This window comes from Mesoplodon mirus (genome assembly GCF_964341445.2).
Source record: "Mesoplodon mirus genome assembly, chromosome: 17".
In the NCBI taxonomy this organism is placed as follows: Eukaryota; Metazoa; Chordata; class Mammalia; order Artiodactyla; family Ziphiidae; genus Mesoplodon; species Mesoplodon mirus.
In genome coordinates this window covers 17,925,645-17,945,782 of record NC_138993.1, presented here as the reverse complement: position 1 = coordinate 17,945,782, position 20,138 = coordinate 17,925,645, and the positions used below count along the sequence as shown (strand labels likewise).

At 43.2% G+C, this 20,138-nt stretch overlaps 1 protein-coding gene across 12 annotated transcripts in view; it reads right to left on the bottom strand.

The window, feature by feature from the left end:
• RCBTB1 (RCC1 and BTB domain containing protein 1) overlaps positions 1–16,926 on the bottom strand; it is a 50,784-nt gene extending 33,858 nt beyond the window's left edge. The window contains exons 1-4 of one of the 12 annotated variants that reach the window (XM_082602639.1): positions 16,831–16,918; positions 16,187–16,305; positions 922–997; positions 637–806 (exon numbers count right to left, since the gene is read on the bottom strand). In XM_082602639.1, coding sequence (XP_082458765.1) covers positions 637–762 — 126 coding nt within the window. In that variant the 5' untranslated portion in view covers positions 763–806; positions 922–997; positions 16,187–16,305; positions 16,831–16,918. Of the gene's footprint in view, positions 1–636; positions 807–921; positions 998–10,155; positions 10,247–10,723; positions 10,949–16,186; positions 16,306–16,830 lie in introns of those variants that run through there. The other 11 variants (XM_082602637.1, XM_082602642.1, XM_082602634.1 and 8 more) reach the window with 11 other exon arrangements.
• Positions 16,927–20,138: the final 3,212 nt, after the last annotated feature.

The following is a 20,138-nucleotide window of genomic DNA, read 5'->3' as shown; positions in this document are numbered from 1 at the left end:
TCAGGGCTTCACTGGTGGAGCAGTGGTTAAGAATCCGCCTGCCAATGCAGGGGACACGGGTTCGATCTCTGGTCCAGGAAGATCCCACATGCTGCGGAGCAACTAAGCCTGTGCGCCATAACTACTGAGCCCGCGCTCTAGAGCCCACGAGCCACAACTACTGAAGCCCATGTGCCACAACTACTGAAGCCTGCGCGCCTAGAGCCCATGCTCGGCAACAAGAGAAGCCACCGCGATGAGAAGCCCTCGCACCGCAATGAAGAGTAGCCTCTGCTCGCAGCAGCTAGACAAAGCCCATGCACAGCAACGGAAGACTCAATGCGGCCAAAAAATAAATAAATAAATAAATAAATAAATTAATTAATTAAAATCTATTTTTAAAAAAGAAACATTCAACCTCTGCTGACTAAAGTTTTAGAATATTTGGCTATACTATGAAACTCAAAGAGTAGTAGGGATGAGGGGTATTAAATCAAGAAACTGAAAGAAAAGACAAATTCTATCAAAGACAACCATCTTTTTGGATTTTCGGCTCTCTTTATGCCCCACTTTTTCTCAGTCTTCACATTGCACACTTTAAAGCTCAACCCCAAAGTAAGCCCTAAAATTAAGCCCTGGGTTTTGAGAGATGCTTACCTCATCATTGTCAGTAACATACAGTGCTTCATTGGCTGAGGTGCCGAAGACACAAGCTTTCCGAATAGATGCAACTTCTTGAGGTGAGAGCAGAGTGAAGATTGGCCACTTTCCTACATCCACCATGACTCTGGTTTCAAGTAATTCCTAAAAATAAGCCGACATCTCTGCTGTAACAAACAAAAAAAATTCCAAAATAAAAAATTAAATAACCACTAAACTAAAACAAAAAAAGACAAGGTTAATAAAAGGAAACAAAAGCTAATTTCAGAATAAACCACCTACTTTTGGTTAAATGGATCGCTCACTTGCCCCAGCAACGTGTCCAATCCTTCCTCTACCTTCAAACCTGTGCCTTTTCCTGTAACGGGAGGAACAACCTGCTAGAACCAACTGTCTGTCTTGCCCACTTACAAGCCAGTGCTCATCTGTCACATACATGTTTATGTGCAACCCGACAGCAGACAATGGAGAGAAGACATGCCAACTAGATGAAACCAAGGTCTTGTCAGGTACTTTCCCCTCCAGGGTACTGAGATAAAGTTAAAGGTTACAATACTCATTTGTCTAAGGCAGTTAATTCTCAACTAGGAGTGTGTGTGTGTGTTATAAAAATCAGAATCATTATTTCTACCTCCCTACTCTCCCACTACCACCCATAGGATGCCCTGAAAGACCCTCATCCCTTGTAGAAAATCACTGCCACACTGAGCCACTGTTTAATGATAGAAATGGGACATCCCTCAGGTAGCCTAGAGTGGCAAAAACATTAAGAAGCAGTAGCCTAAGATTTACCGGATGAAAACATTAAAGAAGGCATTATGTTCTATTCCTAATTTATATGACCACATATATACATGGACATTTCATTTCACACGGAGAAAAGTTATATGAACAAGGGTAAGAGAATTCACCCTCATCTTGGTGTCAGAGCTGATGACTACAGACTTCATGCAAGTAGCAATTAGCTTAAAGAGCACCCTATAAAAAGTAGAGATATGTATAAATTTCCACAAAACTCTAAATTTGATCTGTTTAAGAAGTTTTGCACAAAGAATCCTGGTCATAGCTCCAATTCTTGGAGAGTTAAAAAGTATTTCTAGCAAGTCCAGGGGGTTGCACAAAGCACAAAACCTATCATGCCAAGTCAGTTTCCATTCTGGCTCTCACCTCTGGAAACTTAAATAGAACCAAGCAGTTGATAAACACAACCAGGGTTTCCTAATGAGCTTCATAACTCATGAAGTTCCTTCCCACCCACCCTCTTTTCAGACCTCTAAAAATAGCCAAGCGAGCCAAGGTCTTTCTGGCCCCAGAACCTCCAACAGCACCTATAGAAGAGATCCCTGGGGCTTGGGCTTACTTAGCCAGGGCCTCAGTTTCCACCACCGAGGGAGGCTTTATCCATCAGCACCAGCTTGGATGACAAGGACCAGATGCTTGCAATACCCCAAGGATCACAGCGCATATTCAATAAGCATTAAACACCATCAGGACAGGCTGGTCCCTATCACTGCATAGCCAGACTCCTGGACTAACATTTGAATGTTCTGAAAAGTGTGCATGAATGTGTACATATGTGCATGCGTGAGTGTGTGTGTGTGTGTGTGTGTGCTGGTGGGAAGAGATAACGGACTTCAGGGAGGGTAAAAACTAATACATAAACATGTTAAAAATGTTTTGTTTCCGGCTTCCCTGGTGGCGCAGTGGTTGAGAGTCCGCCTGCCGATGCAGGGGACATGGGTTCGTGCCCCGGTCCGGGAAGATCCCACATGCCGCGGAGCGGCTGAGCCCGTGAGCCATGGCCGCTGAGCCTGCGCGTCCGGAGCCTGTGCTCCGCAACGGGAGAGGCCACAACAGTGAGAGGCCCGCGTACCGAAAAAAAAAAAAAAAAAAAAAGTTTTATTTCAATGGTACAAAAGGATAGAGGAAAGTAAGTCTCTCTACCATCCCTCCCCAACCCGCTCCTCAAAGGAAACCACTGAAACAATTGATTCTAATTCCTTCCACAGTGTAGACTTACACAGCATTGTATGTGTGAGTGTGTGGAAGCTTCCCCCCGCCACTTAACAGTACATCTTTGAAATCATTCCTATTAGCACATATAAGAATTACTTCATTTCTTTTCAATGGTTCTACAGAGCATTCCATTACATCGATTTAACAGCTTCCCTGTTTCTACTGGGAGACATTTAAGTCACTTCCAGTCTGTTGCTAACATGAACAATACTGAAACTACTGTTCGCATACATTATATACATGTCTTTTTAATATGTTTCTAAGATAAATTCCTAAAAAGGGAATTGCAGGGTCCAAGTCTAATAGCTGTTTTACCTTTAATAGCTATTTCAAATTGTCCTCTACTAAAGTGGTACCAATACATAAAAGAACCAACCATGCTGGCAGCCCCTTTCACCTGCATCCTTGCTCACAGTGTATTATCACGGTGTCTCAGTTTTGTTTAAACTTTAATTTCTCTTATGATGAGTGAGGTTGGGATAATTTTTAAAAAATAATCACAGTCATAGCAACAATAACAACTAACACTTCTTGAGTATTATGTGCCAAGCACTGTTCCAAGTACTTTACATTTCTTAATTCATTTAATCCTCACTTTATCGACAAGGAAATGGAGGTAAAGAGACTTTAAGAGTTTGCTCAAACTAGTAAGTGGCAGATTCGGGACCTGAAGCCATGCCACCCGGAGCCAGCATGTGTACCCTTCACCTCTCGATCTCACATGATTAAGAGTCCAGGTGCCATTATTTTACATAAAGTCCCTATTTTTCCTACTGGACTGCCATTTTTTTCTTCGTTCTTGATTTATAAATGTTCTTTGTATGGTAAGAAGATTGTCTTAAATGCTTTTAGAAGTAATAGAAAAGATGCCCCCCAGGGCTTCCCTGGTGGCACAGTGATTAAGAATCTGCCTGCCAATACAGGGGACATGGGTTCGAGCCCTGGTCTGAGAAGATCCCACATGCTGCAGAGCAACGAAGCCCGTGCACCACAACTACTGAGCCTGCGCTCTGGAGCCCGCGAGCCACAACTATTGAAGCCCATGCGCCTAGAGCCCGTGCTCCCCAACAAGAGAAGCCACTGCAATGAGAAGCCCACACACCACAATGAAGAGTAGCCCCCGCTCTCCGCAACTAATGAAAGACCACGCGCAGCAATAAGACCCAATGCAGCCGAAAATAAATAAAATAAATTTATAAAAAAAAACAACAGAGGGGGAAAACACAAGAAATGAAACAATGTGGATATCTATAAGCAGGTAGGTAAATTCCAAGAAAATCCAGATGCCTATTTTCCTAGACTATGAACTGTATCAAAGCCTGTATCAAAATTTAATATTTTATGGTAATATACATTTTAGATGGGGGGGAATAATTACATTGGCCAAAAATATGATTCACCACCTTTAACATTACAACACAAAAGGATATTACCATTCAAAGTTATACAACTTCCTGACAGCACTACAATTATTCTGAAGTCATTAATCACTTTACAGGCAACTCTGCCCTAAGGGTTTGGTAATCTGCTGAAAAAAAAATCAAGCTAACTTGCATAATGATGGCTTATTATACGAACTGAGTTTACGCATTGCTAAATTACTTGAAGCATTATTTTACGAGATATTTCTCCAAACACTTGTAACTTGAGAGTCAATATAAAAGCCAAGTCATATACCTTCCATGTCCACACCCCTCATAAAATCAGAAAGCATCACCAGTAGCCCTGGCCTGGTAGAAAGGATGGAGGTTGCTGAGGCCTGGGTTTTAGTCCCAGGTTTCCTTTTAATCAAAAGTAACCTGATACTTTTAATCAGAAGTAACCGTGATAACCTTCCTGAGCCTGAGTTTCCCAAAAAGCTGTTCTATAAAAATCTACAATTTTATGTTAAAGATGTAAGGAAGAAGCTATGTGGATTTATGAATTCATGAGAACAACAAAGGCAGTAACACTGGCCAAGCAAGTAATTTACTGCTAGCAACTCAAGAAGTCAGTAGGATTCAGCAGTAATTAACCAAGTGCCTAAAGAAAGATAATCCAATGTTTTCCCTTCCCATGTTACTGTGCATCAAATGGGAAGATGCTAACAAAAAGCTAAACTATGTGCTTATTCCCAAGTAAAAAACAAAAACAAACCAAAAAACCCACAAAACCAAAAGTACTCTGTAAGACTGAAGTATGTTATAAAACAATATGTACTGGGACTTCCTGGGTGGCACAGTGGTTAAGAATCCGCCTGCCAATGCAGAGGACACGGGTTCGAGCCCCAGTCCGGGAAGATCCCACATGCCGGTGGAGCAACTAAGTCCATGCGCCACAACTACTGAGCCTGTACTCTAGAGCCCGCAACCACAGCTACTGAGCCCACATGCCACAACTACTGAAGCCCGTGTGCCTAGAGCCAGTGCTCCGCAACAAGAGAAGCCACAGCACTGAGAAGCCCGCCCACCACAATGAAGAGTAGCCCCCGTTTGCCACAACTAGAGAAAGCCTGCATGCAGCAACGAAGACCCAATGTAGCCAGAAATAAGATAAAATAAATAAATTTATATAAAAAACCAATATGTACTACGTGAATACAATTTTTTAAAGTATAACATATAAAGAAAAAGGATATACACACACCAAAATGTACTTCACTGGAGAGATTAGAGGTGATATTTTCTTCTGCTTAAATATATTCCAAATTTCTGTAACACACATTTTGTGATCAAAAATAAAGTATTTTATTTTATTTTATTTTATATCTTTATTGGAGTATAACTGCTTTACAATGGTGTGTTAGTTTCTGCTGTATAACAGAGTGAAGCAGCTATACCTATACATATATCCCCATATCCCCTCCCTCTTGCGTCTCCCTCCCACCCTCCCTATCCCACCCCTCTAGGTGGTCACAAAGCACCGGGCTGATCTCCCTGTGCTATGCGGCTGCTTCCCACTAGCTATTTTACATTTGGTAGTGTATATAAGTCCATGCCACTCTCACTTCATCCCAGCTTACCCTTCCCCCTCCCCATGTCCTCAAGTCATTCTCTACGTCTGAATCTTTATTCCTGTCCTAGGTATTTTAAATGAAACTAAAGCTTAGTTATTTTAATTATGCTTACCCCCTAAGCTGTTAGAAGTTTTAAGAGGTATTCTTGCTTTCAATTCACAACCTAGGGTGGCAGAATGTTTCAGGCAAATCTGTAAAATGAGTTTTTAATATAAACTTAAATGGAGAAGGTGTGAATGTAAAAGAGTACAGCCAGCATGGAAAACATTATGGAAGCTCCTCAAAAAATTAAACATAGAATTACCATTTGATCTAGCGACTCCACTCCTAGTGTAAAGTTTTTAAAGCAGGGACTCCAGACAGTTGTACACCAATGTTCAAAGCAACATTATTCACAACAGCCAGAAGATGGAAAACCCAAATATCTATCAACAGATAAATGGATAAACAAAATGTGGTATCTACCTACAATGGAATGTTATTCAGCCTTGAAATGAAATACTGACACACAGTACAATAGGAACGTACCTCCAAGCCATTAAGCTAAGTGAAATACGCCAGACACAAAAGAATAAATACTGTATGAGTCCACTTACATGAGGTACCTAGAGTGGTTAAATTCACGTAGACAGAGTAGAATGAGGTTGCCAGGGCCTGGGTGGTATGGGTTTGGGGAGTTATTATTTAATAGATACAGAATTTCAGTCAGGATGATGAGAAAGTTCTGGAGACTGAGGATGATGACACTGGCATAACTTACTGTCATTCAACTGTATACTCAGAAACGGTTAAAATGACAAATTTAATGTTATGTATATTTTACCACAACTTTTAAAAATCAAATAATGATCCCATGGGCTTTTAACAAGCCTGTATTAATAAACTCAAAGATGTATTTTAAAAAATTAAATGTAGAAGTTTCAGACCTAAAAAATAATTCCGGGAAAGTATAATCATAATTCTGTCTTGGGAAGGCAAGCTCAGATAAGGGAAATTCTGAATGGAACATTTCTAAAAGAAATATCACCTTCTTAGAACTTTCCAGAACTTACAGCAATTCAAACTAGACCAAACTAATTGCCACGATGAACAGGTCCTTCCAGGGCTTGATTGATAATCATAAAAATGAGTTGTAATTAGCATGTCAGTTATGTTAAATAGTTAACTTGTGAAGTTCAATGAGATAGTGGCTTTTTTGCATTATTTTTATTCATTATTTTATTTAGGAAATACTTTCTCATAAATAGCACTGATATGTTCAGACTGAATTATCACTCATGCATTAATAGGTGAATCAATGATTTTTTTTGCTCTATGGAGATAAAGCAAGAACAGAAGAACAGAAAAGAGAAATGGAAGCAGAGATTAGAAAAGAGTTTAATGCTCTCAAAGGATAATATGCCAACCCACTTGGATCTCCATATTTCCTTTGGCACTTGAAAATACATCCTGTGTTCCCACAGACTGACTCTGTGTCCATTAGTACTACAGATCTATATCCCATTCCCTGGGATGGCTTTTCCTAGCGACTGGCACCATCCCTCAGAGAGCTGGTGGCATAGGGAAGAAAAGGTTATTTCATTTTATACTCTGAAAGCAAATTCAATCAAGAGGACAAACAGAGAACTTCCAACTTTAGAAATCTACATCTAGAACTGGAAGACTGAAGGAGTAATGTAGCAGCCAATCTTTTGATCCCTCTAAGAGCACATTTGTTTTCCCTTCCCCTAAGAACCAAGTGCTAAGAGAGGGTGAGGGGAAGGCTTTGTTTTACTGATCCAGCAAAAATATATTTGAATATGTCTAGAGAGTTTAAAAAAACAACAGGAAATAAAGAAAATAATATAGGAAAACTTTATTTTTAATGAAATAATGGTTTCAATACTAAACAATACCGGAAATTTAGGGTTGCCTCGTAAGCCAGCACGTGGCTTCCACAGAGACCTTGACCCCCAAATTCTAACCAGATGTATTTGGTGCAAAGGAGACTGATGTTACTGATGAGACTTTACACCTCCCAACCCATCTTCTGCTAACCTAATAAGAGTTTGCTAAGGAAAAGAGGTCAAAACAGAGTGAGCAACCCAGAACTGGTTAGCCCCGAGATTCTGACTCCTTTTCTGGTGTCATCCTTCGGGCATGAAGTGAACTTGTAACATTCTTTATATCTTGGAAGCTGGTGTCCTCACAGGAAACAGAAGGCCTCTGAATGTTGGGACAATCCATTTAAACTGGCTTGTACGTTCCTCAGCATACAAGCCATAACCAGGTTTAGACTATTTGAAACAGCAATGTCAAATATGAAAAATGATTTTTTAATTGCAAAAAACTTTAATTAAAGCACTTACACATAAACTGAAGATTCCTAATAGAGGTTTCTCTATTTTCATAAACTGGATGGGTGACGATTTTACTTATCAGTTTAGTTGCTAACCCACCTTACAATAGGAATTTATTCATAGTCAATGAGCTACTGATAAAGTCTAAGATGCCTTGCCAAAAATAACCTCTACTGTTATGATAATGTGAACAAAATGATAGTATATATTAATTCTTCTGACAATGACCCCATATACAATAATGCTGGGGGAAATCATAAAGCAATACAATCATGGCCCCTGCCTCTGAGGAACTTCAGGACTAACAGAAAGTCAGTCCTAGTAAGTGGAAACCTAGAGTGCAAATGCAAGTGAAATAACTAAGCGAGCAATGAGATACAACATGCAAACATACAGCCCACGTGATACATGCAAATGGAAAAAAATTATGTGCACAACAATTACTATATAAAAATTATGTCTCCCAGAAAACTGTTACATGAAATCCCAGAAGTCAAAGTCTCAGTATTGTAAGCATATGACAAAATGTAAGCATTTCCTCAGTGAAGATCATCCAGGTTTCCTGCAAGAACAAGTGTTTTTTCATAGCCTTCTTCCTTTTTCACCAACAGAAGTTCCCATTTGAAGACAAAAGATTTAAGGGTGTGGCCATCTTTCCCTATTTTTGAGTACACTATATTTCAATTCTAAGAAAACTTTCAAATAGAGGAAACAGGAATAGGGTTTGGGGTAAACTTCTGGGGCACAACTTTACAACTCATTATGTCATATATCCACACTACAGCAAAAGCAATTCAAAGAACCTCTCAAGTTACAGAAGAGCCACATGTTACTCATAGCATTTTCTTCCATACTTATTCTGATGAGCTTTTTGAGACTGAGCAGATGCTACAATTCTGATTTGGACACCAAATGTATTTCCCAGGTCCAGACAAGCCTCTGAAAGAATCGGCCTAAAAGTCTTTTAAATAAAAATACACTTTAAAACTATTTCACCTATTCTCTGGTATAACTACATCAAAGGAGCAAAGTTTCAGAGATTTGCTGAGACACTGATGCTGTTACAGGTAGAACAGCTGTCATCCACTTCTCTTTTCTGCAATATTACTGTACTGCAAGAATGAAAACGAAAGAATGTCCTGAATCCTTGACATATTCCACAAAGGCTAAGGGACTCTAAGAACGTAGCATTCTCCAGAGGAGTTTCTGCCGTCCTTCATAAAGATGCAGCTGTACAGGTGACAAGGTAACGCTCCTAGCTTCATTTAAAGACCACATGCTGCTGTCTTAGAATTTCCTAACACTCACTGTGATTCCCCTTTGCCTCATCCGTTTCCTCCAAATTCATCACTCATTTAAGAAGACAACTGTCACCTCCCAACCACCAGCAGGTTACTTAACTCGAAGCACAATTTGCAACAGTGGCCTCAGGAAGCAATTCTTAAGCCCCCATCATCCAAGAGGCTGCTTTCATTTCATTGCACAGAAGCTTCAGGCAATTCTAGGAAGCTGGGAATCTGACCACTCATTGTAAGTGAGCGAAATAATTTTACTGAAGCCAAGTGTTCCGGTTAGCAAAGCAAACAACCCAAGTGGCAACAGCATTAGCAACAAAAAAGAATAACATTCAGGGTTGTGAAGCTGACTACGTTGCTTTTACAAAACACTTTCATTTTCAAAAGGAAACCAGAAAAAAAAAAACCTCCATGATTACAAATAATTTTCTTCTATGGTTTTGTGGGGTTTTTTGCACCAAACATACAGACTTTGCAAAATAGACTACATAAAAATAGATGGGTCAACAATTAAAGAAATGGATAGAACACAATAATAGTTCATTTTATTTTCCTAATAAGTCCAAGGCTGGAATGGAGGGGCTCCAGTTCAAACCTATTTATGGTATCATGAACCTCTATTACAGGGACATCTTTGAAGTGATTTCATCTACTACTCTCTGCTGCATGAAAAGGATCAACAGTGCCCTGTAATGACCTAAAGCCAAACTAAAATTCCAGCAATAGACAGGCAGAACCACACTATATTTACTCCGTAAATGTTTACTGAAAGTTCTCTAGGTAAACATGACACACAGCCAACGTCACCCTCTCACCCCCAGCAGAACTTCCACGTGATCAGGGGGGTCTAGGCACATAAACAGATGCTCACTGAAGTGTGGCCATGCTCTGACCGGGAGGTTCGGATGCTACTGAATCACCAGAATCGGGAAGTGTCAGGTACCTGAAGAGAAGGCAAGCACCTGGAACAGTGAACATATATGCCAGGTAAAAGTCTGGTGGAGGAACTGAAAGAAATTCAGCACAGTTGTAGCCAAAAAGCTTAGACTATCCAAAGAGCAACACGTAACCACTGAAGGATCTTAAGCAGGGAAGTGGCGTGATCAGGTGTATGTCCATGAAAGATACTTTGGCAGAATGTAGAGACTAGACGGGGGTGATGGGGGAGACATACTCAGAGCCTAAGGTGGCTGCAGTAACCAGGAAAGAAAGAAGGGAAGCCTAAGCCAGGGGAACGCAGGCGGGAAAACAGGGAGACTCAAAAGCATTCTGTACCTGACTGAATGGGAGGAGGGAGCTGGATAAGGAAAAAGGCAGAGCAAGGCTTACACTCAGATGCTCAGCTTAGGCAGTGAGGGATCTGTAATGCCACGTACTATGGTAGAGAGAACACAGCTAGTTTCAGGGGGAGATGAGGAATTCTACTCTGGACATTTTACCTTTAGCTACCTGTGGGATATCAAAGTAGGTTATGTCCAGGGCTTCCCTGGTGGTGCAGCGGTTGAGAGTCCGCCTGCCGATGCAGGGGACACGGGTTCGTGCCCCGGTCCGGGAAGATCCCACATGCCGCGGAGCGGCTGGGCCCGTGAGCCATGGCCGCTGAGCCTGCGCGTCCGGAGCCTGTGCTCCGCAACGGGAGAGGCCACAACAGTGAGAGGCCTGCGTACCGCAAAAAAAAAAAAAAGGTAGGTATGTCCAATAGATTGATTTATCAATCTGAAGATCAAGAACGATCTGTATAGATATATACATATATGTATAACCACTTTGCTGTACACCTGAAACTAACACAATATTTGTAAATCAACTATACTTCAATAAAAAGAATAATAATTTTAAAAAGAAAGAGATCTGGATTGGAGATTTGGCAATTTGGCATGAGATCACTCAGGAAAAAGTGTGTAGAGTAAGAAGAGAAGATGATCTTGGACAGAACTCAAAGGAACTCCAAAAGCAAAGGGACAAGGAGCGCTCCGTAACAGAGACCGAAGGAACAGGCAGAGCAGGAAGATACAGGAGAACAGTGACACAGAAGCCTAGGGGCGTGAGCATCACACAGAGGAGGTAGTGTCAGTGTCAGACGCTGCTGAGAGGCCAAACAAGGTAAGGGCAGAGAAAGGTCCACAGGATTTAACAAAAATTGTTGGTGACCTTAAGAAGAGTTTCAGTGAGGCTGTGGATGGACGAGGCCAGACTGCGGCAAGTTGAGAGCATGTGAAAGGTGAAGAGGAGGAAACAGTGAATAGAAAGAACTTGTTCAAGATATTTGACTGGGAAGAGGGGCCTCCCTGGGGGCGCAGTGGTTGGGAGTCCGCCTGCCAATGCAGGGGACACAGGTTCGAGCCCTGGTCCAGGAAGATCCCACATGCCGCGGAGCAACTAAGCCCGTGCGCCACAACTACTGAGCCTGCGCTCTAGAGCCCACGAGCCACAGCTACTGAGCCCATGAGCCACAACTACTGAGCCCGCATGCCACAACTACTGAGCCTACGTGCCTACGGCCCGTGCCCCGCAGCGGGAGAGGCCACTGCAATGAGAGGCCCATGCACCACGGCGGGGAATGGCCCCTGCTCGCCGCAACTGAAGGGGGCCGGCGCACAGCAGCGGGGACCCAACGCAGCCAAAAATAAATAAATTTATAAAAAAAAAGAAAAAGAAATCTGACTCTGAGGGAAAAAGGAGAAAGAGGGTAGTAACTGTAAAATGGGCTGGAGCTGAAGGACATATTTTGGATGATCTTTTTATTCCAAACATGTTAGAGACCTGAAAATGTTTAAATGTTACTGGGAAGGAGTCGGTAGAAAGAGAGAGGAGAGGACATAACTAAATGAGGTTTCTGAGCAAGACTAGGGAATGGGATCCGAAGCAGAGGTGCACATAAGCTATAGAAAGCTGGGGAATCTTCCATACAACACAAGAGAAGGACGGATACGATGAAAGGGAGTTTAAAGGTGGGGGAACCAGAGGTTGCAGGTAATTTCTTTCTTTATCATTCTCTCTGCTATTGAGACTCTGCTAAAAGAGGCTGCATTTTTCAGTTCCACCAGCAATTTATGAGGGTTCCAATTTCTCCATATCCTCACCTAATTATTGTCTGTCTTTGTCGTTATAATCATCCTAGTGGGTGTGAGGTGGCAGGTCATTGTGGGTTTGATTTGCATTTGAGGGCGTTCTCTCCTGAGGTCACCAACTCTCCCATTGAAGGAAGGTGGAAGGCTTACTGTTGAGAACAAGAGGGAGGTAGCAACAGAAAGTGGGGTGAAGCAATAAAAACAAGGCCCTGAAGTCTGAAGCAGCCACCAGGGAGGATGGGAAAGAGCACTGACCAGGGAAACCTAAAAAGATGCTAAGACAGAGCCCGGTGAGAGTGGGAGACCATAAGTCTATAAAGGCATCCATTTGATCTCCTGTGAGCTTTTCTTCTCCAAGAAAAGAGGTTTTTTTTAAACCGAACTAACCAGAATTGGAATGGAAAGTTGCTCAGAGAAGTTTTTCATTTATAGGCAATAAGAAGTGTCCCTGAAAAATCCATCAGTTATTTTTTAAAGTCCTGGAACTAACTGGGCTTCCCTGGTGGCGCAGTGGTTCAGAGTCCACCTGCCAATGCAGGGGATGCAGATTCGTGATCCGGTCCGGGAAGATCCCACATGCCGCAGAGCGGCTGGGCCCGTGAGCCATGGCCGCTGAGCCTGTGCGTCCGGAGCCTGTGCTCCACAACGGGAGAGGCCACAACAGTGAGAGGCCTGCGTATTGCCAAAAAAAAAAAAAAAAAAAGTCCTGCAACATATCCATCAGAAATGACAGTCTGCATAAGATTCACTCTCCTTGACCCTTGAGAGCAAAGCACCTCTCAAGACATGTGCTCACTGCAGCAGATCTTACATCTGTACCGTCAAGACTTAACGACTACAATCATGGTGCTAAATCGAGCAAATGGCAAACTGCAAGGAACACCACACATCTGTCATTTCAACAACTGGAATTCCTATAAAACATGTCAGATAATCCTATCACCAAGTGTTAAGACTGATAATAACAATCATATATACAAATAATAACCAACTACACAAAAGAAAATGACTTTTTTTTTTTTTCCTGGTACACGGGCCTCTCACTGTTGTGGCCTCTCCCATTGCGGAGCACAGGCTCCGGACGCGCAGGCTCAGCGGCCATGGCTCACGGGCCCAGCCGCTCTGCGGCATGTGGGATCTTCCCGGACCGGGGCACGAACCCATATCCCCTGCATCAGCAAGCGGACTCTCAACCACTGCGCCACCAGGGAAGCCCAAGAAAATGACTTTTGACTTAACCAGTTACCTAGTACTCGACATAGCCAGTCTTCAGTTTAATCAATTCAGTAAGTACATCCCTATGTTAATATGAAGTAAAGATTTAACTCATTTAGAGATTTATCTTTAAAGCATGCCACTGCACATGCTGGCCACAATTTTGTGCTCAGGGATCCCATCTTGGAACTGACTTACATGTGAACCAGATTTATACCCAGGATTTGTTACCTTTTGCTGAGTAATATGGCATTTCAGAAACTCAGGGGCTTAAAACAACGGCAATTTGCTATTTCTCTCAATTCTGTGTTTTGACTGGGCTCAGCTGGGGCCACAGGCACTGGGAACTTGACTAGGGCTGAAACAGGCCTTGCTCGCATATCTCTCTCAGGTGGGCTCTCTTTCTCCACCTAGTCTAGCCCAAGCCTCTGTACATGCTGTTGCCCTCCAAGAGGGTAAATGCTGGAGCTGCCAGGCCTCTTAAGGACTAGGTCCAGAACTGGCACACATCACTTCCACCGCGTTCTACTGGTCAAAGTAAGTCACAAGGCCAGCCTAGATTCAGAGGGAGCAGAAACAGATGGCATCTTTTGATGGGAGGAGCAGAAGTAGTGGAGGGGTGGGAGGAATTGCGGGCAGTCTTCTTTGGAAAACACCTCTACCACAGCTGTAAACAATATTACTGAATGTTTTACACAATAGCACTTGAGTTCAGGATTGAAGCACTAGAGAGGGGATAGACTTTATTTCCAAAACTAGAACTTTTTCTTAAGCATGAAAAAGAATACCTGGGCAAAAATATTCTTTTTCCCCCATGGAATGCTAAGCTTAGAAAAGCCATGGAATCTTTTCTGGGGTTGTGGGATAAATAGAGACCATCCTTCAGGAATGGTCTGAGTATAATCTTCCCCAGATGGGATTCATCATTTTCTGAAGTCATTTCACACCTTACAATGTATTATTTATGCATGAGTATGATCTCATTTTTTAAAGTATATCTAATACTAGAAAACATAGAGGTCTCCCCAACTATTTGAATTCTTGCTATCCAAACTCTATCTAAACTCAAGAAGCAAACAGATTTGGGTAAATTCTTCAATACTCAAACTTTTGCTACTGGCTCTCTTAGGCTCAGGAATGAACTAGATTTGGATATCACAGTATCTCTTATAATCTGGAATCTCACTATCTGAACACAGCAACCCAGTAAATCTGTCTCGTAAAAAGGACATACACCCCAAGGCTTCTCTGGTGGCGCAGTGGTTAAGAATCCGCCTGCCAATGCAGGGGACATGGGTTCGAGCCCTGGTCCAGGAAGATCCCACATGCTGCGGAGCAACTATGTCCGTACGCCACAACTACTGAGCCTGCGCTCTAGAGCCCGTGCTCTGCAAGAAGAGAAGCCACCACAATAAGCCCGCGCACCCAACAAAGAGTAGCCCCCGCTCACCGCAACTAGAGAAAGCCTGCGCACAGCAACGAAGACCCAACACAGCCAAAAATAAATTAATTAATTTAAAAAAAGGGCTTACACCCCAAAATATTAACTTGCTATCTTTAGATGATATAAATTACATGTAATGTACATTCTTCTTTATGCTTCTGCTTGGACTCTAGATTCCTTGAGGGTCCAAACCTTGTCTCCCATGCCTGTCTTACTCTTTAATGTAGTACACACAGAAGGAACAGCATAATAATAATAACAATAAAGGTCTTAAAAATTAAATAAATAAAATAAAATTCAAAAAAATTTTAAAAAATAAAATAAAGAGCGATGCTTACTCCAAAAAATAATAATAATAAAGGTCTTTGACTTCCGTTCAGTTTCATCTTCCCCACTCTTTCAGATAAAGGAGGAGACTGTCTCAGACTTCTCAGCTTGAGCTGCTGATTATTAAGATGTAGCCAAGCTCTTGTTGGAACACAGAGGCAACGCTTTAAAAATTTTTAAAGAATTTTTTTAAAGCTACAAACTTGATAGCATTGGTTTTTATGGCTATTTGATTTCCGAAGTTCTCAGAACTTGATCATTTGGATCACACATAAAAGCCACCGTGGAAGAAATCTCTTTAGAGATTAATATACCCTCTTCAAGAGAAACGCTGCAGGGTAGAAAAAAGGACCTGTCTAGAAGTATTAATAAATGGACTGGTATTTGCACAATGGATTAAAAGGTATCCATTCCACAGATCAACTGCTATATTAATAGAATCTAAATATACAGTTACATATTCAAACCTGAAAGCAGTTTAAAAAGGTTTAATTCACCAGCGCTCACTTCAAATGGATACTTTCTAAAATCTAAAGCACACTATAAACTGTTGTCAGGGTTAAATCATTTTTCCATTACTTTCAGCATTATATACCTTGGTATTTTCATGTTACTAGCTCACAACGCACACCAGCTTCAGCAACTCATAGTATTTGCCTCCAAGGGCTATAATCCTCCCCCAAAAAAGAATAGGCCAAAGACAAATATGACTATGAATCGGGGGGGGGGGGGTTAAGTGTTATAATATTGCTTTATAAAATTGTAATCCCCAGGTGCAGAGTTCTGCAGCAGATGACTTCGGAGAGTCTCACATGCAAATAAATATAAACAAAAAGCTTACTTACGAGAGCAGAACAGAGCGTGCCTAGATGTTCATCTCAAATATAATAGAGTAGGTAGTCTACCCGAGGCAGGACAAGAAATGTCTTTTCATTCGGTTCATCGCACTCCTGGATAAAAGTCCCTATTAAGTGAAACCCCTTGGTGGACTCCGTGGTGTGGGGGAAAGGGAAACAGCGTAGAGTATAGTTTGTGACATTCGGAGGCAAGGAAGAGATGCTAAGATCTTGGGAAAGGCCGAGGGAGGACCGGGAGAGTCGGAGGGGAGGTCTCCTCTCACGCAAACAGCGTCAAGAGCACAGACAGACTTCAGCTACGAGCAAAACCGCGTCCCTGAAGCTCAAAAAAGAGAGGGAGTAGGGAAAACTTTCCCGACCTTCTCCCAACCCTGTCCCCCCTCCTCCTCGGAAGAAACGCTAGCAAAGGCGCTAACGGTGCGGAGCCGGCCGCCCCATCACCCGCCCGGACGCAGCGCCCGGCGGACGGGGGTCCGGGCGGACCGGGGGACACGGGCCGGAGGGCGGGAGGGAGGGCGCAGGAGTAACGGGGCGCGCCGGCCAGGCCCGCGGGGAAAGGGGAGCAAGGAGAAGGCAGGGGCGAAAGGGGTCTCCGCGAGCTCGGGCCCGCGCCCCCCCTTCCCCACGGCTACCTGGGAGGCCAGCCGCGGCCGCGCGCCGTCCATGCAGGCCCAGCAGCCGGGAGCGCCGAGAGGACCTCGCAAGCGTCGCGGGCCCGAGACTCCCCAGCGAGGGGCGGGCGAAAAGGCGGAGCTGGCGAGTGGGCCGGGGGCCGGGCCGCCGGGTCACGTGGTCCGGGCCGCCTCACGTGATGCCGCCGCCCAGCTCTCCCGGCCAGCCCCCGGCAAATCCGCTCGCCGGGTAGGCTGGGATCTTGTAGTCTCTCGGCCCTGGGCCGGCGGGCACGGGACTCCTCAAGAAGCCGATTGGCCGTCCGAATCCGCCCCCAGGCTCTGCGGAGAGTCGCGGTCGCGCTCGGTGGCTGCCGAGACTCAAAGGCTTTTGTCTCTCAGGGAACCAGGGACGCGCGAGGGGCGGGCTCCTGCCGCCCTCCCTGGATGATTGGCCGTGGGGAGGGCCGTCCAGCCACCACAAAGAGACCTAGGACGGACGTGCAACTGGAAACTCCTCTCCCTGCTCCATAGCGCGCCCTACCCACGTGGGCATTACTGAGGTGGTGCTTGCAGGGAACAAAGGGCCTCGGAGAAGAAACTCGTTTTACTCCGGAGACGCCCCCACCATCCCCCCATTTATCTACCGGTCGAAAAGCCCCTAAGGCCTGGGGATAGAGAAGGTGGCAACTGAACCAAGATCAGAAGGAAGGAGGGAGTGAGGCACAGGGCCCAGGTAATGGAAGAAAGGCAGCGGTACCTCGGGGAAGCAGGCTGTCAAGATTGGAAGAGACCTAAGACAACAAAAGACCCATTTTTTTTTTCCTGTTATAAATGAGTAAACCGAGGCTGGGAGTGGAGATGCTTCCTGGTGCTTCATGCAGCCTAACATCTATTGAGACCACAGTCATCTTTATAAAGTACTGCACAGCTTTCTGGAAACTCCCTGGCTCTACAGTATAAAGTCCCAACTTCTTGGCATAACTTTCCAAGCAATTTTGTTTAAACTTTCCCCATTTAAATAGGAAAACATGGCATTTTCTAAGCTAAAAGAAGCCTACTTTTCCTCATCTTCCAGCGCTTGTGCAACACTACTCGAGGCTCTGGCTGCAGAGAATTCCTGTTTTCCTTGACTGCTCAATTTTCTTTAGATTACTTATTTTTTCCCTCAGTTGCTTTACTCCTCTTTATGTTTGTTCATTCTTTTGCCTCAGTCTGAAATGCCTTGAATCAGCACCCTCTCCTCCCATAAAGAAAACCAGAACCAGAGAGTAGTTTAGGCAGTAAAAACAGATTTTAATCAAAAACTATTGCAATAGGGGAACTGAGCCCAGTTCTATACTGAGGTTTCTTTTCCCCTATTGCAATAGTTCCTGAATAAACTCTGTTCTTACTGCTTTAACCACTGTTGAGCCCTTGTTATCTTTAACAACACGCCAAGGTACACATCAGTCTCCTACTCATCTTTCAAAATCCAGGTCAAATACCACCTACTCTTGTCTTCCTACCCTGCATCCTCCTCCTGATTCAACAGCATCGGCAACTGAAGTTCATTCAGATGGTGTCAGATGTAACTCCTTCCCTGATTTCCAGGACCCTGTACATATTCTGATACATAAATCTCACATTGCTCAAAAATGTACTGTTCACTTCCTCTAAGAAGTAAATTATCCCTATCTTCTTCCCTAGATTATAAACTCTTTAAAACAAGACTTCTGGGCTTATTTCTGTGCCCTCAGTAGCCACTGAATGAGGAGGGTCCATGTGGTAGGCCCTCAACATCCACTGAGTGAAGGTCCACGTGATAGGCCCTCAACATCCACTGAACGAAGTGGCTTGACCAAGGTAGCAGCAGTTCAGTGAATTTACTAAAAGAGGCCTACTTTTCTCAAAACACTGAAGTCAGTTTCTTTAGGCTCAACCTGATCAAAATTACTTCAATAAAACATGTTTGAGAAAAAATGGGGGTTTGCGTCATCGAACACTTCCTGAGCACTCACTGCTTATCGTGTGCCTGATGCTGTATTCGCAGCATCTTGGAGGATGAAAAGTTGAATAACACATGGTTGCTGATCTCAAGGAAGGTGTAGTCTGGTTATTCCAGTCCAGGGTGAAAAGTGTGATACAGAATGCTCAAGTGAACACAAATGGGGGACCACGAATTATACAGGGGGTTAGGAAAAAAACTTCCTGGGAAGGTGAATTTGGTGGACAAGTGGTAATTAGATGAAAAAGGGAGGGAAGGCTCTTCCAGAAGAGAGAGCAGTGTGTTCAAAGATAGGGAAAGCCTGAAACAGTGTTATTTAAGAAAAGCAAGTAACCCTGACTGGCTGGACTTGATGACCTCATTTACATCTGGAACAAAGGAAACCTAATTAGGTTAACGTTAATGTACTTGAAAGAATTAGCCATTCATTAGTATTAGTGTTATTTATTGGATTGAGTAACTTTCCATTAGGCAAATCCTAGGCTCTTCACCTAAAATTGACCTGTGCACTAGCGCTGGGTGATTTTTTTTTCCAGCTCCAAAAGCTCTCTATAATTGTTATCTGAAAACAGCAAAATTAGTTGTTCCAAAGAAGATTATTTTAGAGCTCTCTAAACTTTTTCTACAGGGCAAAAGAACTCAATTTACAAGTAGTACTTTAAGAAGAAACTGGGCTCTATCTCCAGAGGTGGGCGAGGAGGAGGACTCTTCCTCCTGGTGTTCATGCTAATACAGGACTATGCTGGTAAAAAGCATCTGTCAAGAACCTAGGGAAACACAGCTAACGTAAGGGTTAAGGTGGGTGGGACATAGAACAATTCTAATCACTCTTAGAGGCTTCAGAAGTTCATTTCAAAAGGTAATCTCTCAGTAAATGGAAAATTAGAACATCCTCTTTTGTTTGCTCCCTTTTCTTCCACTGTGCTCTTCTACTGTAGGTGTCATTTGGGGCAGGTGTGGGTCAGCCAACCCTGCCCCACTTCCTTCAGCTGGACTATCTAACACTTGATTGAGTTACTTCCTCCAAGACTTGAATGTTATGTCTCCTGAGAGAATGAAAACAGCTGGGAGCACTCAGATTATCTCCAGCTTTTCTTCTCTGCCCCTCCCTCTTCTCATGGTTGGTCAAGACTGAGAGAAATAAGCCAGAGAACCACCAACTCTTATAATGGCTAAATAGGGAATATAAGATTGTTTACCCGTGTATGTAATTCATAGGAAATCTGACATTCTCAAAAACATCATTATTTCTGAGAATTGAGAATGACATATAACTTTTAGGATTTTGCAAATGTAATAAAATATAGAATCTATCTAGAGGGAGATTCCACTGTGATTTTCG